The sequence below is a fragment of the Rhinoderma darwinii genome, chromosome 1 (assembly GCF_050947455.1).
Source record: "Rhinoderma darwinii isolate aRhiDar2 chromosome 1, aRhiDar2.hap1, whole genome shotgun sequence".
NCBI lineage: Eukaryota > Metazoa > Chordata > Amphibia > Anura > Rhinodermatidae > Rhinoderma > Rhinoderma darwinii.
The window spans coordinates 6,731,081-6,755,413 of NC_134687.1; the positions used below are offsets into that span (position 1 = coordinate 6,731,081).

The 24,333-nt window shown below is 43.2% G+C and overlaps 1 protein-coding gene across 1 annotated transcript; it reads left to right on the top strand.

The window, feature by feature from the left end:
- The first annotated feature begins 34 nt into the window (after positions 1-34).
- LOC142748442 (uncharacterized) lies at positions 35-24,333 on the top strand. Its single transcript, XM_075855544.1, has 5 exons — positions 35-254; positions 7,797-7,951; positions 8,627-8,812; positions 8,899-9,022; positions 21,781-24,333. The coding sequence occupies exons 2-5, from the start codon at positions 7,829-7,831 to the stop codon at positions 23,268-23,270; spliced, it is 1,923 nt and encodes a 640-aa protein (XP_075711659.1). The 5' UTR covers positions 35-254; positions 7,797-7,828; the 3' UTR covers positions 23,271-24,333.

Below are 24,333 nucleotides of genomic sequence, written 5' to 3' on the forward strand. Positions count from 1 at the left end.
TGACGTCATCACAGGTCCTTCAGATATGGTAATATTACAGATACAGTGCGCGGGTCCTGGTCGGTGTATGACTATTAGTCACTGCTGTTGTGTTGTTCTCTCTCTTATCAGTCAGTAGAGTATTTCCCATGATTTAGAGCGGTATATACAGAGGATATATTTATCTCACTTGTACATTAGCTGCTGCTAAGCTGCATTCCCCCCTGTCTTACGTTATTTGTAGAAGAAGACGCGGCGTGTGACTGCAGTGTAAGGTAAGATGACATCACTGGCTTATTCTCAGCTTTTCTTCTATTTTTCTTTGTATTTCTGGTAAAACTACAACAAAAACATGTGTTATATGTGAGGAGAGTCTGCCGGAGACATGACACGTGTTATATGTGAGGAGAGGCTGCTGGAGACATGACACGTGTTATATGTGAGGAGAGGCTTCCGGAGACATGACACGTGTTATATGTGAGGAGAGGCTGCCGGAGACATGACACGTGTTATATGTGAGGAGAAAGTGACGGTGACATGACACGTGTTACATGTGAGGAGAGAGGCTGCCGGTGACATGACACGTGTTATATGTGAGGAGAGAGGCTGCCGGTGACATGACACGTGTTATATGTGAGGAGAGAGTCTGCCGGTGACATGACACGTGTTATATGCGAGGAGAGAGGCTGCCGGTGACATGACACGTGTTATATGTGAGGAGAAAGTGACGGTGACATGACACGTGTTACATGTGAGGAGAGAGGCTGCCGGTGACATGACACGTGTTATATGTGAGGAGAAAGTGACGGTGACATGACACGTGTTACATGTGAGGAGAGAGGCTGCCGGAGACATGACACGTGTTATATGTGAGGAGAAAGTGACGGTGACATGACACGTGTTACATGTGAGGAGAGAGGCTGCCGGTGACCTGACACATGTTACATGTGAGGAGAGAGGCTGCCGGTGACCTGACACATGTTACATGTGAGGAGAGAGGCTGCCGGTGACATGACACATGTGACATGACACATGTTACATGTGAGGAGAGAGGCTGCCGGTGACATGACACCATGACACGTGTTACATGTGATCAGAGAGGCTGCGGGAGACATGACACGTGTTACATGTGAGAAGAGAGGCTGCAGGTGACATGACACGTGTTACATGTGATAAAGAGATATTTTGGATACATTGTAACATATTAGAGAAGACCTCCAGTGGTAACACAACTTTCCATATCGTCCCCCATGACGGCACACTAGGAGGATGATCCCTTGACCTCTGTACGGACAGGAACTGAGAGAGGTTAAAAGGGCCCCACACGCAGCCTCCCACCAGTGTATTTCCTGGTCCCACAGGAGTCAGGATGAAGAGACGATCCTTTTCCCCTTTTTTTTGGACTGGGGGGGGTTTGAGGCAAGTCTAACCTTGACGTGGAGGTCAGGATCGGGGGGGGGGGGGTCTCCTCCTCCCGACCAGGATTCCACTTGGGGGGGGAGCATACCCAAGGTTTTTCCCTCTCCCCCCCCCCCCCCCCCCTTGTTGAAGATGCCACCCGTCCGCCTGCCGTCCCGTGAGAATAACATTGGACTGAGTGAAGCATTTCCGCCGGCTTCACTACCCACGTGCGATTTCAACCAGACGGCCAACATCCGGCGTAAGTGGCGTCAGACGACCGCGAGGACGGAAGTGACGTCGCAAGCGGAGACTGCATCGGGAACATGGTGCGGGTAAAAGACCGGCGTGTTCAATACAAATTGCCACGTGCATCCTGCTCTGAGGTCTGTGTTTCCCAGCATGTCCATTCATGGTGCCGATTTGGTGGAGTCCCAGTTTACAGATTCTGAGGTCTCCTGCCCATCTACAGTGAGTTTTTTCCCCCATGGGGGGGATAATACCTGGCATGTTAAATGTAAGCTATACTAGCCGGGTCTCCCTCTCTCTCATTTATTAGGTGGAGAAAGATGTATTCCAAAAACCTAAGCAGAAAGAGCTTAGAAGAGCCAAAAAGTGTGCTACATGCTCTAAGTAGCTGGCAGGCGCATACAAAAAACAGTTATGTTCATCATGCATTAATAAACGAATCAAGGATGAACAGCCTTCCCTCATGGAGGAATTGCGTTCCATGATCAGAGAAGAAGTACAATCCTCCCTATCATCCATACAGCCTCAATGTGCGACCACTCCTCCCCGTATAAAAAGGCAAAATTAGTGAACTAACCCCCATCTGATTCAGACACTGAAGGGGCCTCTTGTTCCTTTAAGGATCCAGAGGACATAGACAAATTGGGGTCACTAGATCCTGAAGGAGATCAGGATGATGAGAAGAAATATTATTTTTCCTCTATAAATATGGATGATTTACTAAAAGCGGTCAGGGGTACAATGAATATCGAGGAGGTTGCAAAACAAAAGACCATCCAGGATGAGATGTTTGGTGGTCTAAGACAAAAAAAAGAAGCGTGATTTCCCTATTAACGAAAATTTATTTGAGTTAATAAACGAGGAATGGAAGGACCCAGAAAGAAGGCTGGGAGTCTCTTGTGAATTTAAGAATCGCCTCCTATTTGATAAAGCGAATACAGGCATCTGGGACGAGATCCCTAAAGTAGATATTCAGAATGCAAAGGTGGCTAAACAAACATCCTTACCATTTGAAGCATCTGCTCCGCTCACAGACCCCATGGATCGGAAGTCAGACTGTCTCCTAAAGAAGGCCTGGGAGACATCAATGTTTAACATGAAAACGAACATAGCAGCCACTTCAGTAGCTAGAACCCTATTTGTTTGGCTAGGTGAGCTGGAGAACCACCTCAAGGTAAAAACGTGCACGGACCAATTAGCGGAGTCAATTCCTCTCCTAAAAGCAGCTACAGGGTTTCTAGCAGATGCCTCGGCGTAATGCATCAGGTTCGCAGCCAAGAAAGGTGCCCTCACTAACGCCGCGAGAAGTTCTCTGGTTAAAATACTGAGGGGGGGGGGGGACACCCGTTCAAAAAATAGGTTTTGTAACATCCCGTTTAGGGGGGCATATGTTTTTGGTCCGGATCTAGACAAAATACTAGAGAAGGCGGCAGATAGGAAAAAGGGATTTCCAGAGGATAAGTCAGATAAAAGGAATTTTCCCTTTCGTTCCGAAAGGCCCCACGGTGAAAACTATAGAGAGAAAGGAAAGACAGGTCCTTGAATTTATCCAAAAGGAGGGAGGGGTAGAAGCTTCTTGCTCAATCCAAATAGACAGGAAAACAGACCATGACGTCAGTCGGAGGAATGTTGTTAAAATTCTACAATCTATGGAGCAACATCACACAGAACAAATGGGTCCGAGACATCATAAGAAACGGCTACCGTGTGGCATTTTCAAACCCTTCCTCCGAAGAGATTTGTTCTAACCACACAACCCTCACAATTTCTGAAAATTTAGATGTTAGACAAACTCAGAAACCTACACCAGAGAGGAGTAATATCTCAGGTACCTCAGGATCAGTGAGGAGAATGTCACTACTCTTCGCTGTTACTTCTAAAAAAAAAACACGTCCCCATTCATCTCTCCTCGCAAAGGTTCCTAAGGTTTTCAGTAAAAGACTCGACGGGCCAGGTAGTCCATTACCAATTTACAACTCTCCCCTTTGGAATTTCATCCGCCCCAAGGGTATTTACAAAACTTATGATAGAGGTGATGGCTTCATTTTGCAGACGGGGAATTATTATTATCCCCTATCTGGACGACTGCCTGATTACAGGAGATTCTTTCCACTCAGGTAAAGCTAGTGACAAGCCAACTAGCAGAACTGGGTTGGATATTAAACTACCAAAAATCCAACTTGATTCCAGACACTCGGATGAAATTTCTGGGGGTCATACTCGACTCTACCCTAAAGACGTCCCTATTACCGGGAGAGAAAATAACCATAATCTACAATATCAAGAATTTTCAAAAAGCCTCCTCTTACAAAAGAAGAGCGGCAATGAGTATACTAGGTCATATGACAGCCTGCATTCAGTCAGTGGCCTGGGGCCAAATCCATTCCCGTCAACTCAAAAGGTGGATACTTTCCTCATGGGACAAAAAACAGTTATCCTGTAATGTCGGGGTAGGGAGACAGACAAGTGAGCCCTAATCTACCCGCCACTCAGTCCCTGCCTACTTGCAACGACCGGCCCTAGGCGACGGGGTACAACTGGGCGACAGTCCCTACACTCAATAGTTGCACAACAGACAAACGGACAAGGGTACAAAGAAGCCAGGGAAATGGGGAAGTTGCCCACAGGGACACCGTGAGCAACAAGCGAAGTGAACGAGCCGAGTCAAACCAGGAGATGAGCGAGGTACAAAAACGCAGAGCAGAAGAGTGGTCAGTAAAGCCAAGGTCAATCACAAGCAGAGGATCAGTAGTTCAAGAAGCTGCAGCAGGGCCAGGAAACCAGCAGAGAAGAATCACAAGCAAAGGAGGAACAGGAAAGGCAGGTATAAATAGACAGAGGGCGGGAGCTAGCTCCATCTGGCCAGGCTGTGATAGGCTCTCCCACTCCTAAGCCTGCCATCCTGGGTGGTGGAAGATGTAGTCAGTCTCACAGACATAGTAGCAGGTGCAGACTGATTACCTATGGGCGTCAACACAGAAGTTGTGTCTGGCAGATCCTTTACATATCCCTAGATCGGAAGATAAACCTACCACAGAAGATAAAATCTTCGCTATATTGGTGGACAGAGCACTCAAACCTCAGGAGGGGTGTAATTTGGCATCAGTCTCCAGCAATCTTAGTTCTTACAGTTGCAAACAAAAAAGGTTGGGGAGCCAAACTCCCAGACAATTGTATTCAGGGGACTTAGCCACCGACCATAGCGGCTTGATCCTCAAATTTCCGAGAATTAAGAGCAGTCTGGGAAACACTGGTCAAGTTCCTTCAATTTTTAGAACAACAGTGTCAAGATACGGTCAGACAACATATATTTTCTGAAACACCAGGGGGTACCCGATCTCCCTCCCTGCTCTCACTGTCTCAGAGAATATTCTTTTGGGCAGAACAAAATCTGCTTTCCCTATCGGCCATCCACCTAAAAGGCTTGGAGAATACAGAGGCAGATTTCCTAAGCAGGAAAAACCTAGATCTAGGCAAATGGTCTCTAAATCAGGATGTCTTTCTTCAGATCACACAGCTATGGGGGTTTCCTCAAGTGGACCTGCTTGCGAACCGATTAAATTCCAAAACAGAGCTCCTCTTCTCCCTAAACCCCCAGGATCGTCCCCTAGGCATAGATGCTCTATCTCAGCTTTGGGACATGGATCTAGCATATGCCTTTCCACCACTCCTGCTGATATCAAGGGTCCTTCAACAGCTTTATAAGGAAGATCTGAAACTCAATTTGATTGTTCCATTCTGGCTAAAAAAAAAAAGGCCTGATTTCCAATCCTGAGGGAATTGGCACTGGAAGACCCTATAGAACTTACTTTTAAGACCAGATCTACTGATCTACTAGTACAGGGGCCGCTATGACATCAGAATAACCAGAACCTTCACTTATCAGCCTGGATCCTGAAGGGGCACTGCTCAAAGAAAGGGGTTTATCCCAGAAGGTAATAACAACCCTAAAAGCTAGTCGTAAACTGGTTACTTCCGCAATTTATCTAAAGATTTGGAAGAAATTTACCTCCTGGTGTGGAAACCAAACCCCGGACCAGAATCATCCAGTCATCCAGCAGATTTTGGATTTTTTTTACAGCTGGATCTAGGTCTTAGACCAAGCACCCTCCGAGTACAGGTCTCGGCACTTAGTACGTTTTTTGACACCCAGCTGTCAGAACACAGGTGGGTGAAAAGATTCATGTCGACCAAAAGACAGTCATCCACGCAATGGGAATGTTGTCCTCAGGGCCCGAACTAGACCCCCCCCCCTTTGAACCAATCGAAGAAGTAGACCTCAAACACTTGTCCCTTAAAGTTGCCTTTCTAATAGCGACAACCACAGCAAAGAGACTGGGGGTAATACAGGCGCTATCCACATAAGAACCGTACCTTAGGATAACGGATGATAGAATAGTACTAAAGCTGGATCCTAATTTCCTTCCAAAGGTCGTATCAGATTTTCATAGAAATCAATGTCCTACCTTCATTTTGTCAGGACCCCAGGAATCAAAAATAAGAGGAATTTCATTGTCTTGATGTTAGAAGGGCAGTCTTACAGGTTACTGAAGTCAGTTCCTGTAAACATCAGGTCCCATTCCACCAGATCGACAGCTTCATCATGGGCAGAAAGGGGAGGAGTTTCGCTAGACAAGATTTGTACTGCAGCTACTTGGGCTAGCTCCCGTATCTTTGCAAAACATAGGCTAGACCTTTCATCCAGTAGAGACTTAGCCTTCGGCCGCAAAGTACTTCATGTGGTAGTCCCACCCTAAACCATCTAATTTGGTATTCTTCTAGTGTGCCGTCATGGGGGATGATATGGAAAGTAAGAATTAGTCTTACCGGTAATTCAGTTTCCTTGAGTCCCCCATGACCGCATACATTTACCCACCCTAGCGTCCTAGTGGTATGTGAAATTAACCTTCCGGTGTAGTAATATGGTACACACTGGTGGGAGGCTGAGGGTGAGGCCCTTTTAACCTCTCTCCGTTCCTGTCCCTACAGAGGTCAAGAGCTAATCCTCCTAGTGTGCTATCATGGGGGACTCAAGGAAACAGAATTACCGGTAAGACTAATTCTTACTTTCCATGTCTGCATTCCGCACCTCCCCCCCCCCCTCGTCTGTATACCACTCTCTACACGTCTCTTATATATACCGGACTTCCTTCTTGAACTGCTGCGTTATCTGTTCTTTATAAAAGTCTCCATCCTGATTCTGAGATTTCCCCAGCTTTCTCTTCCTCTCTGCTTTGCTATCAATCCCATGATGCTTCAGTACAGCATCACATGACCAGCTAAAGACCATTTCTTCATGCTGGGGGACACTGATTGATTATCATTCTCTCTGTGAGAAACCGTAAGTATACAGACAGGGAGGCTGCACTACATTCTTCTATACCTTTGTGACAGGAACCTAAGTATCAGTGGTAGCTGAAGATAGAAGTTTCTGCCCCCCCCCCCCTGTATACAGAACGTGTGTGGTCCAGGAACTGCTAATGGGTGACACATAGATCTCCATAGACTCAAATAGAGAAAGCGTGTCACCGAGAACCGAGTCACACTGCTGCTAAGCAACCATTCCAGTCTGATATATAGTGATAAATAACAGGTGAGAGATGGACACATGGAATACCAGAATGGACCACATGGGAAAGTTTCGTTTTGGCCGGAGTGTCCCTTTAACAGGATAATCGATAAATGTCTGATCGATGCGGGCCCTCCTATGGGAACCACGCCTATGTAGAGAAGAGGGGTCCCCTGACCCGCCTGTTGAGGTGGTCGCTGCATCCAGGTAGAGAATGAATGTAGAGGGGGCCATGCTCGTCTGTTTCCTTTACACCCGTAGAATCGAATAGAACAAGTCGTACATGTGTGACCACCTCTTTATTCATCCTCTGCCTGGATCAGTCGCCAGCAGCACCCGTTGTCCACATAGTTACAGGTCCCTCTCGTCTACATAGGAACGGGTCCCCCCTCGTCCACATAGGTGTGGGTCACCCCACTGGGGCCCGTACCTATCATCAATCAGACATTTATGATACATCCTGTAGATAATTGTCGATGCTGGTCATGCCCCTTTATTCCATGTGGTGGAGGCTCGGAGAACCGGTTTCTCTCAATAAGTGAGGTTCTGTATTTCAGACATGACGTCATCCCCTGTATGATTCCCTCCTCTTCTCATAAAGGTGCCTGCAGTACTACAACCTCCAGTGGATCCATGTTCTCATCCAGAACGTTCCTTCTCCTGAATGACCCACCAACAATGGACAAGGACAGCAATGAGATGACCACAAGAATAATAAACTTCACCCTGGAGATCATCTACCTGCTGAGCGGAGAGGTAAACGTTTTATATTTCTATGTTCTTTATTGTATTATGTAACAAGTCACACATAGGGAAGATACATCATAGGAAGAATCCAGTGTCCTGTATACCATGTACGAGACATTCTAAGTGACGGAGAGAAGTGAAGATCAGCCAGCAATATGGCCAGTTATGTATCATGGTAATACTAATGTTGTAGAGTAATGAGAATAGTAAGTAGTGACGTTGTAACCAGGAGGAGAAGGACCACAGGAACCAGGAGAATCACATGCTCTGTCCTGGAGATGAGGATTTCTACCACTAGTCTGACCTCTATATAGAAACCTAGAAGATGACGGCAGGAGGAGAATCACATGGCCGGAGTCTGTCCTTGTGACGAGGATTTCTACCACTAGTCTGACCTCTATATAGAAACATAGAAGATGACGGCAGGAGAATCACATGGTCCATCTAGTTGACATTTATATTATTTCCTTCTTTTGTTTCTCTTAGGATAGATCTAGGATTACACCAGGCAGGTTTACATTTCTGATCTTCGCCCACACTGTCAGATTGTGCCCTCGTGTTCCTGTGTTTTAGTTTCCTGCCTTCTGTAACATATATAAAGGTTTCCATCATGTCCCATTTTCCTTAAGGTTCTACAAATTAAGTTCTTTGTTCTCTCACTCTCCACTCTCTCTCTATACACAGGATTACACAATAGTGAAGAAGACATGGGGTGACTGTGTGGCCCCCAGCAGTCATGAGTCAGGAGGATGGAGCAGGAGCCGGACCCCTATCACAGAGCCCTCTTCTCACTCCCAGATACATATGAAGAATAATAAGCAGAAGATCCTAGAACTTCTCCACAAGATCACGGAGCTGCTGATTGGAGAGGTGACCCTGCTGGGAATGCTGGGAAATTATACAGTATCAGCACTGGAGGAGTCTGGGTAATGACTGTATCATTGTGTGTGTGTCAGGTTCCTATAAGGTATCAGGACGTCGCTGTCTATTTCTCCATGGAGGAGTGGGAGTATCTAGAAGGACACAAGGATCTGTACAAGGAGGTCATGATGGAAAACTACCGGCCTCTCACATCACAAGGTAAAACGATATATATTTATTTTAACCCGTTAAATAATATCTGTAATTTCAGGTGACTTTACAGAATAAGCTACTATATGTGTGTACATGAGTAATAACACTATTTATGGCCGTTATATGACTTCTATATTTAATTTATCAGTTTTCTGCACTGCAGGCTCTATCTCTAATTGTCATTTATCCCTGAACTCCAGAGCGGGCGCTCAGTAGCTGCTATGATGTCTCCCTTATACAGCACATACAAGAAAGGGGAGATCCTGCTCTTCTATCTGTCTTAGCACACCCTCAGAAGCAGTGTTACTGTGGATCCAGCAGTGGGATGTGATAGTAGAAAACTGCTAGAAGTTGCAGCTGTATGGAGAAAGTTATACAGCAGTAATGAGCAGTGTTACTGTGGATATATTAATGGGATGAGAACGCATTTACTGGAAGCAGCATGGAGGACTTTATACAGCAGTGATGAGCAGTGTAGCTGTGACTCCCAGCACTGGGGTGAGCGAGAACACTTGATGGAAGCAGCATGGAGGACATTATACAGCAGTGTAGCTGTGACTCCCAGCACTGGGGTGAGATATAACCCTTACTGGAAGCAGCATGGAGGGCATAATGCAGCAGTACTGAACAGTGTAGCTGTGACTCCCAGCACTGGGATGAGAGAGAACACTTACTGGAAGCAGCATGGTGGACATTATACAGCAGTACTGAGCGGTGTAGCTGTGACTCCCAGCACTGGAGTGAGATATACTTACTGGAAGCAGCATGGAGGACATTATACAGCAGTACTGAGCAGTGTAGCTCTGACTCCCAGCACTGTAGTGAGATATACTTACTGGAAGCAGCATGGAGGTCATTATGCAGCAGTGTAGCTGTGACTCCCAGCACTGGGGTATGAGAGAGAGCACTTACTGGAAGAAGCATGGAGGACATTATACAGCAGAGATAAGCAGTGTAGCTGTGACTCCCAGCACTTGGGTGAAAGATAATACTTACTAGAAGCAGCATGAAGGAGATTATACAGCAGTACTGAGCCGTGTAGCTGTGACTCCCAGCACTGGGGTGAGATAGTAGAACTTTGCTGCTTTTAGTAATGTAATATAATGTATTATAAAGTTTCTTATCTTCGCTTGTACTATTGTTTATTGGGAAATTTTAAATGTCAGTTACTCTTTAACCCCTTTACGAGCTTTGACGTGTGCTTAAAGAGGCTCTGTCACCAGATTTTGCAACCCCTATCTGCTATTGCAGCAGATCGGCGCTGCAATGTAGATTACAGTAACGTTTTTATTTTTAAAAAACGAGCATTTTTGGCCAAGTTATGACCATTTTTGTATTTATGCAAATGAGGCTTTCTAAAGTACAACTGGGCGTGTTTACAGTAAAAGTACAACTGGGCGTGTATTATGTGCGTACATCGGGGCGTTTTTACTTCTTTTACTAGCTGGGCGTTAGGAATGGGAGTGTATGATGCTGATGAATCAGCATCATCCACTTCTCTTCGTTAACACCCAGCTTCTGGCAGTGCAGACACACAGCGTGTTCGAGAGAGATCACGCTGTGACGTCACTCACTTCCTGCCCCAGGTCCTGCATCGTGTCGGCCACATCGGCACCAGAGGCTACAGTTGATTCTGCAGCAGCATCAGCGTTTGCAGGTAAGTAGCTACATCGACTTACCTGCAAACGCCGATGCTGCTGCAGAATCAACTGTAGCCTCTGGTGCCGATGTGTCCTCGCTCGTCCGACACGATGCAGGACCTGGGGCAGGAAGTGAGTGACGACACAGCGTGATCTCTCGAGAACACGCTGTGTCTGCACTGGCAGAAGCTGGGCGTTGTGAAGAGAAGTGGATGATACTTCTATGCACAACGCACAGCTAGTAAAAGAAGTAAACACGCCCAGATGTAACACACATAATACACGCCCAGTTGGACTTTAGAAAGCCTCATTTGCATAAATACAAAAATGGTCATAACTTGGCCAAAAATGCTCGTTTTTTAAAAATAAAAACGTTACTCTTATCTACATTGCAGCGCCGATCTGCTGCAATAGCAGATAGGGGTTGCAAAATCTGGTGACAGAGCCTCTTTAAGTCACAGCCAGGTAAAAACTAAATCCAAACATATGTTAGGAATCACTGTTTTTCAGTTTCCCTGTTCACTATATGGTACAATAAATGGTGCCGTGAAAAACTACAACTCGTCCCGCAAACAACGAGTCCTCATACGACTTTATCAACGGAAAAATAAAACACGCCATGACTTGGAAGGTGGGGAGAAAAAAGCTAAAATAAAAGAAACAAAATGGCTGCAGATGGAAGGGGTTAAAGGGGTTTTCTGCGTTCAGGAAAATTGAGTAAGAGCAGAAAATATATAACAATAATGAAATAACCATCGCTCCATTGCGATCCGTGGTCTTCTTGTCTTTTTGTTTGTTGTTTTTTTTTAAACCTAGCTGTAGAGATGACAAGCCTGTAGATCCATATTCCCACTGCAGCCTATGTATAATATCTAACAAGGTGGACATTGGCCTCCTCTGCTAGGATCTGCATAATCTTCGTTCTCGCGTCCAGGAGGCTAGAACAAGAATATCCCATTTAGAAGACGTGGCCATGCCAGTTCCTTGAAATAATGCCTCTTTGAGAAAAGGTGTCGATGCATGGACCCAAAAGTCTGATGACCTAGAAAATCGGCTTCAAATTAATATCCGCAACATAAGCCTACTAGAGCGGTATGAAGGTAGAGAATCCTGTACCTTCATTGTACACCGGATTAAGGACATGCTCCCTGATCCGGCCTTGTCTGTGGCCTATGTGATTGAAATGGCCCACAGTGTTCCGGCCTAACCACCAACTTCGTGTGCGCTACCTGATCTACTGCCCCGTTTGCTTAGCAGCAGAGACTGAGAAGTAATTTTACAAGCAGCAAAACACATGGGAGAGATGTCCTCCGATTTCTACTATGTCCATTTTCTCTGCAGCGCTGCAAAAGACTAAAGCATAATTTTAGAAACGTCTGATAGAACTGCAGAATACCTACTCAATGGCTTTCCCGGCCAGGCTGTGCATTGTCCATGACAATAAAGCCACCGTCTTTACCACGCCATCATAAGTAGATGACAGGCTGAATGTCTGCAGAACATCGCAATGGAAAATAATTTTTACCATCAACTGTGCAAGCAGGTTCCATGTCGGCCGTTGCCAAGGGAAACTACTCTAGGGGTAGTGACCAGTGGATACTAGCGGCCAAGTCCACATCTCCATACTGAGGTCTAAGGGTGAACATCTACTTGTTCCTTAGACTCTGCTCCCTGAATAAGCCCTACGTCAAATCTCTTGGCGCTATAATGGGTCCACACTGTCCTCCTGCAGGCCCCAAGACAGCCTAAATATCGACAATTAAAATGGTGATACTGCCCAAATGTTTGTATATACTTCAGCATATTTCTAGTCTTTATATTTTATTTCCAATCTCTCGAGTCTTTAATGATCTCCTTCATATGGGGATCATCTACGTCCAAGCTTCAACTTGCTAATTTACAATGCCCCAAAGACTTGGCTGATCTGGTTCTTCCTGACATTTATAATATTTACCTGTCCAACTCAAATATGTAGGCCCTTGGCTATCAACACCCAGAACTTACCTTCTGAGCATCTTAGATACTCTATTATTGAGGCCAGAACTTGATAACTCGCAGGAATCACGTACCAAGCTTTTACCTATACTTCAGGTTGGCACAAAGACTCCAGTACGTCTGCACAATGCCTGAAATGTTCATTAGCACCTGCAAATTACTCGCACATTTTGTGGGCCTGCCCCACTCTTCTCCGTTATTAGCAGAAAGTAATAGACCTCCTCTCTACTGTTCCCCTATGGCTTGTGACCCAGACATAATCTATAGAACAGAAGTATAGGGGATGCACGTCTCAATCATTGATTTCAGGTGTTTCCTTCAGTCCCATTACCATAGGTTAGGGCTGGCGATTTTTGTCCAAAAATAAAATCTAGATTTTTTTCAACACTTTGGGCGATTTTCGATTTGAATCACGATTTTCACATTTTTTTTCCGTTTATTTAACAGTAATACCAAGAGATTTAATAATCTATTTTCTTTATATAAATAGCTTAAAGTGTAGCTAAACGTTCGACAAACTTCTGACATGTCATAGTGACATGTCAGACGTTTGGATTGGTGTGGGTCCGAGCAATGAGACCCCCACCAATCGCTAAAACGAAGCAGCTGAAGCACTCGTGTTAGCGCTCAGCTGCTTCGTTGCTGTTCGGCTTTTTCCGGAAAGCCGATGGATCACTGTACGGGCTCATAGACTTTCTATTGAGTCCGTACACCGATACATTGATTTCTGGAAATAGCCGAACAGACACGAAGCAGATGAGCGCTCACACGAGTACTTCAGCTGCTTTGTTCTAGAGATTGGTGGGGGTCTCTGTGCTCGGACCCCCGCCAATCCAAACTTCTGACATGTCACTATGACATGTCAGAAGTTTGTCGAACGTTTAGCTACACTTTAACAAATATTACTATTATAATTGTACGTAACTTCACAACTTTTAACCTCTGCAAATACTTTTTTATCAGAAATACAATTGGAGAATCGTCTATCTAATTGATTATAACTTCTGTGTGCCCCGGCAGGGAACAGGTTAACATAATCTATAATCAATGATGCGCAGCGTGCAATAACATCCCGCTCTGCCCGTCACCACCTCAGCCGGTCTCCAATATTGCAGACGAGAGCAGTGTAAATTGCAGCAGGGCCAGGCAGATAACGCTGAGCGGGCACTCTGGGGCGAGATTACATTATAGTGTCTGAAGTCTGAGCAGGACTATGTGCAGTGTTAAATTACCATGGGGTGTTCAATTACATTAAATGGTTAAAGGCGTTGTGTCGCAAAACACATGTATCCCCTATCCATCACTCGCCATGTAGTCGCCATTACCACAGGTGTATAACATCCATGGGTTGTTGTAAAGAGCTCACTGAATTCCATCGTGGGCCTGTAAAAGGACGCAACAAGCATAATAAGACATTTTGTACAACAGTTTGTAGTTCGGCCCCTTAACAACTTTTAGTACGCCGCCTGTTTTGGCATTGTGGAAACATGATTTTTTCAAATCTGACGTGTCGCTTTATATGGTAATAACTTTTGGAATGCAATTCTGTGTTTGTTTTCTCGTGGTCGATTTTTAAATTAAATATTTATTTGTGAAAAACTTATTTTTCTAAATTTATATGTATCTACTTGTAAAACAGATGGTAATAGCACACAAAATAGTTACTATTTCACATTTCCCATATGTATACTTTTATGTTTTGAACGTCCTTTTATTTTTCTAGGACGTTACAAGGTTTAGAACTTTAGCAGCAATTTCTCATATTTTCAAGAAAATTTCAAAAGGCTTTTTTTTCAGGGACCAGTTCAGTTCTGAAGTGGCTTTGAAGGTCTTATATATTAGAAAATCCCCATAAATTACCCCATCTTGAAAACTGCACCCCTCAAGTATTTAAAGCCGCATTCGGCCTCCTTAGTGTAAAGTTGGATTTCTCCTCGGCTTATCATCCTCAGTCCAATGGACATGTCAAAAGAATTAACCAGATCTATCTGCGGCACTTTGTCTCCAGACGGCATGATGACTGGGTGCAGCTGCTCAGTTCTCCTATAATGAAACGGCTGCCGTGCCGTTCCCCGCCGTCCCCACAGCCTCTGCTCCAGTTCTAGGAACTAGACCCTTCAAAGTATTCACAACAGCATTTAGAAAGTTTATTAACCCTTTAGGCGTTTAACAGGAATTAAAGCAACGTAGAGGTGAAATTCAGACATTTTACTGCCGAAATTAATTTGTAATAAAAAAAAATCTGTAACACTGGTTTTACTAGAGAAACGCAACTCCATGTTTATTGCCCAGATTCTGCAGTTTTTAGAAATATCCTACACGTGGCCCTGGTTTTGGACTGGACTGAAACACCGGCCTCAGAAGCAAAGGACCACCTAGTGGATTTTGGGGCCTCCTTTTTTTAGGAGTATATTTTAGGCACCATGTCAGGTTTGAAGAGGTCTTGTGGTGCCTAAACAGTCGAAACCACCCAAAAGTGTCCCCGTTTTGGAAACTACACCCCTCAAGGCGTTTTTCTAGAGGCATTGTTAGCATTTTGACCCCACAGTTTGTTTGTTTTTTGCATAATTTTGTGGAATTTGTCTGTGAAGATGAAAATCTCCTTTTTATTTCTGCTAAAACATAGAATTTTTTCAAGGAATAAAGGAGAAAAAGCACCCCAACATTTGTAAAGCAATTTCTCCCGATTACGGCAATACCCCATATGTGGTAATAAACTGCTGTTTGGACCCACAGCAGGGCTCAGAAGGGAAGGAGCGCCTTTTGGATTTTGGAGCAAGGATTTTGCTGGAATGGTTTTGAGTGTCATGTCTCATTTGCAATGCACTGGAGGGATGAAAAACAGTGGAACCCACCCCCCCCAAAAAAGACCCCCATCTTGAAAACTACACCCCTCAAGGAGTTTTTCTAGGGGTATAGTTAGCATTTTGACCCCACAGTTTTTTTGTAGAATTTAGTGGAATTAGGCCGAGAAAATGAATCTCAACATTTTTGTCCACTAAAATGTTGCATTTTTTTTAATTTTCACGGGATAAAAGAGGAAAAGCCGCCCAACATTTGTAACGCAATCTCTCCCGAGTACAGCAATACCCCATATGTGGACATAAATGTTTTTGTATTAGAAATTAATTAACCCTTTCAGGACTGATCCTTTTTTGCCTTTTCATTTTCGTTTTTCACTCCTCACCTTCCACTTTTTTTTATTTGTGAAAATGGCAGAAAATAGAACATGTTCTGTTTTTTTGACGGCCACTATTCACGGGCCGTTTTTAACTGTCAGGTGAATGGAGCCTAAGGCCCCTGGCTGGCATGACAACTCATTGCGATGACAGATGGAACCTCTTCCCTCTTGGTCTATTGCCTGCGACATCTAAGGGGTTAAACGTCCGGTATCTGTGTTCTCTCCAATCCAGACTGTTACAGCAGAATGTTGGCTGTTAGTTGCACCTGCTGGTGATAGCCCTGGCACAACTCCTGTTCCCGTTCCATTACTGTTTCACATTTAATTATTGTATGAAGATGTTTCAGTGATGATTACTTGCACTCAGAGGTCACTGCATTAGGTCAATTTTTTTACTACTTGATTGGATCCTCTTTGCCTCAGAACAGCCTGAATTCTTATTGGAATGAATGTAGCAAGGTATTGGAAATATTTACTACAGATTCTGATTGATCGCATTACTCTTTCCACTACAGTCTTAAGATACTTTTATAAAATTAATGTTTGGGGACTGTGCAGCCATTAGGTTATACAGAACTCCTTGTCATGTCCATGAATTCATCCTGAGGTGTGAGCTTTGACTCATGGAACATTGTCTTGTATAAGGTAGACTGCTGTGATGATGAGATTGTCCATAACAATATCAGGTTGTTGTATTAACCCCTTCGTGTCTAAGCCTGTTTTGGCCTTCAGGACCAGCCCCATTTTTGCAAATCTGACATGTGTCACTTTATGTGGTAATAACTCCAGAATGCTTTTGCCTATCCAAGCGATTCTGAGATTGTTTTCTCGTGACATGTTGTACTTTATGATACTGAAAAAATTTTGTCGTTAAATTCAATATTTATTTGGAAGAAACGCCAAGATTTAGAGAAAATTAGCAAAAATTTGCATTTTTCTAAATTTAAATGTATTTACTTGTAAAACAGATAGTAATACCACACAAAATACTTACTAGTTTATATTTCCCATATGTCTACTTTGTATGTTTGCGTCGTTTTTTGAATATTCTTTTATTTTTCTAGGACGTTACAAGGCTTAGAACTTTAGCAGCAATTTCTCATATTTTCAAGAAAATTTCAAAAGGCTATTTTTTCAGGGACCAGTTCAGTTCTGAAGTGGCTTTGAGGGCCTTATATATTAGAAAGTCCCCAGAAGTCACCCCATTTTGAAAACTGCACCCCTCAAAGTATTCAAAACTGCATTCAGAAAGTGTTTTAACCCTTTAGGCGTTTCACAGGAATTAAAGCAAAGTAGAGGTGAAATGTACAAATTTCATTTTTTTTCTTCGAAAATTCATTTGTAATACATTTTTTCTGTACCACTGAAGGTTTTACCCAAGAAATGCAACTCAATATTTATTGCCCAGATTCTGCAGTTTTTAGAAATATCCCACATGTGGCCCTAGTGTGATAATGGACTGAAACACTGGCCTCAGAATCAAAGGAGCACCTAGTGGATTTTGGGGCCTCCTTTTTTTAGAATATATTTTAGGCACCATGTCAGGTTTGAATAGGTCTTGTGGTACCAAAACAGTAAAGACCCCCAAAAAGTGACCCCATTTTGGAAACTATACCCCTCAAGGAATTTATCTGTGGGTATAGTTAGCATTTTGAACCCACAGTTTTTTTGCTACATTTATTTGAATTAGTATGTGAAGATGAAAATCTACTTTTTTTGTGAAAAAACGTAAAAATTGTAAATTTTTACAAGGAAAAAAGTAGAAAAAACACCCCAACATATGTAAAGCAATTTCTTCCGATTATAGAAATACCCCATATGTGGTAATAAACTGCTGTTTGGACCCACAGCAGGCCTCAGAAGAGAAGGAGCACCATTTGGATTTTGGATTTCTGATTTTGCTGGAATAGTTTTCAGTGCCGTGTCGCGTTTGCAATGCCCTGGAGGGATGAAAACCGTGGAAACCCCCCAATAGTGACCCCATTTTGGAAGCTACACCCCTCAAGGAATTTTTCTAGGGGTAAAGTTAGCATTTTGACGCCATAGTTGTTTTGCTGAATTCATTGGAATTAGTCTGTAAAGGTAAAAATCTACTTTTTTTCTGAAAAAAGGTAGCCATTTTTAATTTTTACAAGGAATAAAGGAGAAAAAGCACCCCAACATTTGTAAAACAATTTCTCCTGATTACGTAAATACCCCATATGTGGTAATAAATTGCTGTTTGGACCCACACCGGGGCTTAGAAGGGAAGGAGCGCTATTTGGCTTTTGGAGCTCAAATTTAGCTGGAATAGTTTTTGGGCGTCATGTCGAATTTGCAAAGCCCCTGAGAGACCGAAACAGTGGAAGCCCCCCAAAAGTAACCACATTTGGGAAACTACACCACTTAAAGGCAATGTGTTGCCAGAAAAACATGTTTTTTTTTTAAAATTAAACATTTAGTGTGTGGGTGATTACACATTGTTCAATTTATTTTTATTTTTTTCACGAGTCAGGAAATATTATAAATTGGATTCAATTGGATTCAAATTTATAGTATTTACCATTTCTGGTCACTAGATGGAGCCATTCCCAAAAACATGTGGTAAAGCAACCACATAGCTTTTCTGCTGCAAAATTGGGTAAAAAGCCCTCGCTCTAGTGAGCTCTCAGCATCCCCCCCTCCTTTATCCTGGCTAGTGCCGGGATAAACGAGGGGTTTGAACGGTGTAACCTCCTACACTGTGTGTCGCCATTTTTTGAGCTAACACACAGTGTAGTAGGTTTACATACAGTAGTAAACACACACAAACACGAACATACATTGAAATCTCTTACCTGCTCCTGCCGCCGCGGCTCCCTCCGGCCCGTCCGCTCCGTTTGCTGCCGCTGGTCCAAGTGCACAAATCCGGAAGCCGCGACCGGAAGTAGTAATATTACTGTCCGGCCGCGACTTCCGGTCCACAGGAAAATGGCGCCGGACGGCGCCAATTTCGAATTGGACTGTGTGGGAGCGGCGCATGCGCAGTTCCCACACAGACGCCGTACACTGAAGTCAATGGGACAGGAGCCGTTCGCAGTCCCTATGGGACTGTGGCTGCCGTATTCCATGTCTGTATGTGTCGTTAATCGACACAGACAGAAATGGAACAAAAAATGGCAGCCCCCATAGGGAAGAAAAAGTGTAAAAATAAGAAAAAGTAAAACACAAACACACAAATGAATATAAACGTTTTTAATAAAGCACTAACATCTTTAACATATAAAAAAATAATTTGTGATGACACTGTTCCTTTAAGGAATCTATCTAGGGGTATAGTGAGCATTTAGGCCCCACACGTCTTTTGCAGAAATTATTTATTTTTCACGGCGTTCACCGTGTGAGTTAAATAATGGTATATTGTAATAGCTTGGACTTTTACGGACGCAGCGATACCAATTTTGTGTATTTTTTTTACATTACTTCAGAGAAAAAATGTGAAAAGCGTTTCTTTTTGGACTTTAAATATTTATTACATTTTTTCCACTGATAATAACTATTTACTTTTGTTTTTACATATTTTATAAGTTTCCCTGGGAGACTTGAACCAGCGATCGTTAGATCACTGGTAGAATACACTGCAATACTAATGTATTGCAGTATATTGTGATTTTTACAGGCTCCTGTAACAGCGTGATCGCTGTTTCTGTCCGTTAGTCCCGGGTATCAGCTGTAATACACAGCTGACACCCGCAGCGTATGGCGCGGGCTCAGCGTGTGAGACGTTCCATATATCACCCCCCACACCACGACATGCTATTAAGTCATGGTGCACGAAGGGTTTAATGCGCAGCGGATGGTGCAGAGTGAAAATTTAAATTTTCCACTGATGTGTCATTTTAGTGCACTATATGTTGTGCCCAGTTTATGCCACAAATACCACATAAAATATTAACAGAGTTCTCCCGGGTATGGCGATGCCATATCGGTGGACGTAAACGGCTGTTTGGGCACGCTGTAGGGCTCAGAAGGGAGGGACGCCATTTGGCTTTTGGAGCGCAGATTTTGCTTGGTAGTAGTTCTGGCGTTTTGCTGGTATTTCAGTTTATAATGTGGGGGCACATGTAGGCTGGGCAGAGTACATCAGGGGCATAATAAGAGGGTATAATAATGGGGTAAATAAATAATAATCCACAGATATGTGGCCAGTGTCGCACTTATAAATGGCACCCGATCCTATCCGCTTTTGGAACGCTCTGTACATTTTGCATCGCCATAGTCTGGGAGCCGGAACTATTTTTATTTTTTCACCACCGGAGCCGTGTGTGGGCTTATTCTTTGCGGGACAATCTGTAATTTTCATTGGTACCATTTTGGGGTACATGCGATTTTGTTGATCACATTTTATTCAATTTTTCGGCAAGCCAGGTGACTAAAAACCATCAATTCTGACAATGATTTTTATTTATTTTTGACGGCGTTCACCCTGGGCTATAAATGACTATTATACTTTATTCTGCGGGTCGGTACGATTATGGCGATACCAGATGCATATAAGTTTTTTTTATGTTTTGCAGCGTTTGCGCAATAAAATAACTTATTTAGAAAATACATTATTTTTTGTGTCACCATATTCTGAGAGCCGTAACTTTTTATTTTTCAGTCAAAAACGATGTGTAAGGGCTTGTTTTTTGCGGAACGGGCTGTAGTTTGTACCGGTACTATTTTGGCGTACGTGCGACTTTTTGATCACTTTTTATTACATATTTTGGGAGGTGTGGTGACCAAAAAATAGTGATTCTGGCATTGTTTTTAGTTTATTTTTTTTGCGGTGTTCACCGTGCAGGAAAAATAATATTATAGTTTTATAGTTGGGGTCGTTACGAACGCGGTGATACCAAATATGTGTACTTTTTTTTTACTTGTTCATTTTTTTCCTATAATAAAAGACTTATTATAGGAAAAAAAGCAGTTCTTGTTTATGTCACTTATAACTTTTATTTGTACACTTTTTTTAAAACATTTTTATTCTTTTTTTTACTTTTTTCACTTGTCCCACTAGGGGACACTTAGACTTGCAGCTTTGATCGCTGCTGGAATACATTACACTACACACGTAGTGTAATGCATTCCAACTGTCATTGTGACGTAACAGTCACACTGACAGGAAGCTTACGACGACCACCATCCGGGTGGTCCTCATAGGCTTCTGTACATGGCAACCAGGAAGCCATTGTCTGGCGTCCGGTTGCCATGGGTACCATCGCCAGCCCCCGTGATTTCACGTGGGGGCTGCCGATCGGCGCTAAACACCTTAATTGTGGCGTTCAAAATCGAGCGCCGCAATTAAGGGGTTAACTGCCGATATCAGCGGGGATGGGCTGCTGATCGGCAACGGGGAATGCAGGGCAGACACCCTGCACAGTTAACCGCCGCTGCGGTGTAGCGCCGCGCGGTGGTTAACTGTCAAAGCACAGACGTAACTGCACGTCAAGGTGCACGAACTTACTGCTCACCTTGACGTACAGTTACGTCATGGTGCGTTAAGGGGTTAAAGTGAGGACGAATTGGTAGTGGAGGGCCAAATGTGTCCGACGAGATTTGTGCTTTTCAGATTTTATAATCTTATCGCGTCTAGGCTTCTATAAAACATGTGGTCTCTCTGAGTGTAGACCAGAATCCTGGACTTTACAAAGTAATAATGACAAAGTGTTATACAAAGTTATTTATAAAGCTGGAATTACTCGTACAGTTTTTGGTGCAGTTTTTAGAGCCAAAGCCATGAGTGGATTCAAAAGGAATGAGAAATATAAATGAAGGACTTCTCCTTCCTGCTAAATACACTTCTGGTATTGACTCAAAAGACTACATCAAAAATAACACCACAAACTGCATTAAAAACTGCTTGTGTGTTCTTAGTCTAATGTGAATGATTTACATTTGTCTCCTTTACGGTTTAAAAAAACAAAAAGCATTTTTAATCCTTACAGGAAAGTCCAGTAGGAACACTGAGGGAAACTTCCTGTTATCGCTAAATTATAAAGTAGAAGATGAAGATCTCATGCAGCAGCCTTCAGGAGAAAACCTCACTACCCATAATGTACATCCAGGACTTCACAGCACAGATCTAACATATAATCCGCCTAATCATGAGGAATCTTTTCCTGACCAAACACAGATTGTTACCACAAGTAGAGGTCAGAAAGGTGGTAAAAGGTTTCAAGGTAGTCCATGTGGAAAACCGTTTACAAAAAGCTCAGGTATTTTTACACACAGTATTCACACAGTAGACAAGCCATACCCCTGTTCAGAATGTGGGAAATGTTTTATATATAAATCACATCTTATTCAACATCAGAGAAGTCACACAGGGGAAAAGCCATACTCCTGTTCAGAATGTGGAAAATGTTTTACTCGCAAGTCATATCTTCTTACACATGAGAGAAGTCACACAGGGGAGAAGCCATATTCGTGTTCAGAATGTGGGAAATGCTTTACAAATAAATCAGATCTTGTTATACACAAGAGAAGTCACACAGGAGAGAAGCCATATTCCTGTTCAGAATGTGCGAAATGCTTTACAAATAAATCAGATCTTGTTATACACAAGAGAAGCCACACAGGGGAGAAGCCATATTCCTGTTCAGAATGTGGGAAATGCTTTACATTGAAATCTCGTCTAGTTAGGCATGAGAGAATTCACACAGGGGAGAAACCATATTCGTGTTCAGAATGTGGGAAATGCTTTACAAATAAATCAGATGTTGTTATACACAAGAGAAGTCACACAGGAGAGAAGCCATATTCCTGTTCAGAATGTGGGAAATATTTTACATTGAAATATTATCTTGTTATACATGAGCGAAGTCACACAGGGGAGAAACCATATTCATGTTCAGAATGTGGGAAATGTTTTATTACTAACGCTAGACTTAGGGATCATCAGAGAATTCACACAGGGGAGAAGCCATACTCCTGTTCAGAATGTGCGAAATGCTTTACAAATAAATCAGATCTCATTAAACACAAGAGAAGCCACACAGGGGAGAAGCCATATTCCTGTTCAGAATGTGGGAAATGCTTTACATTGAAATCTCGTCTAGTTAGGCATGAGAGAATTCACACAGGGGAGAAACCATATTTGTGTTCAGAATGTGGGAAATGCTTTACAAATAAATCAGATCTTGTTATACACAAGAGAAGTCACACAGGAGAGAAGCCATATTCCTGTTCAGAATGTGGGAAATGTTTTATTACTAACGCTAGACTTGGGGCTCATCAGAGAAGTCACACCGGGGAGAAGCCATACTCCTGTTCAGAATGTGGAAAAGGCTTTACAAATAAATCAGATCTTGTTAGACATGAGAGAAGTCACACAGGAGAGAAACCATATTCATGTTCAGAATGTGCGAAATGTTTTACAAGGAAATCAGATCTTGTAATACATGAGAGAAGTCACACAGGGGAGAAGGCATTTTAATATTCTATATGTGGAAAATGTTTTACAATAAAATCTAATGTTAAAGCTCCTCAAAGACTTTACATAGAGACTAAACCATATTCTTGTTTGTGGGAAATGCATTAATAGCAGAAAAAAATATTTTTAACACATCAGGTTATTAACAGACATTAAAGAGAGACACTCACCAGGTTAATACTGCCCTATCTGAGGGCATAATGAAGTAGTGCCAGAGACCCTGATTCCATCGTTGGGTCACTTATTTTGCATTATTTAGCAGTTTTCATAAAATCCCAGTTAATTTCCTTCCACGCGTGTGATGGTGTATAATGTGTGGTTTATTGTGAGCCCTCAGCAGAGAGGAATGATTCTGTAATCCGGTACCACAGGTCACGTGTCCAGCCTATGGACAATCAGATGAGTCAGGGGTGCAGACACAAGACATAAAGAGTCCTCATTGTCCAGTCTCCACAGGGGGTCATCAGGAGGCACCACCATCAGCTAGAGTGCAGACCAGCAAACCAAGCAGATCCAAGTATCCCCCCCCCACGCTGTCCTCATCCCAGCTGTGGCAGACAATAGTTGGACAATGTGTATGGGTATACACATAATAGTACAAAGGACCACAAATCACATACAGACACTAGAAATACAAACTAAAGTCAATATTATAACAGATCATGGTGACTAGAAACTGTCAATATGTTCCTCCACCTGAGTGGCATATAAGGGCTAGTCCTGGGGAGGATGGAGATCTCCTGGATGTAGACTTTAATGAGAGCTGTAGCTGAGGCTAGCGCTCTGAAGAGTTTCCTGTGATTACCTGATTTTGTGGACTGTATGCTGTTCCAGCATTGAAGGCTACTTGTTCTGTAAGCATTGGATACAATAAACCCTGTTAGAGTTGCCATTGTCACTGGCTCTGTTGATCGTGTATTAACCTAACGAACATGACAACGTGTATTCATGATTTGCGGCTCCTCCGCCCTCCGCTGCTGATTTTTGCAGCGTTTTCCCTATGCACAGTATGGCGGTGGGTGAGCTGGAGCTCATGAGTACGCGTTGCAGGAGAATAACTGATTTT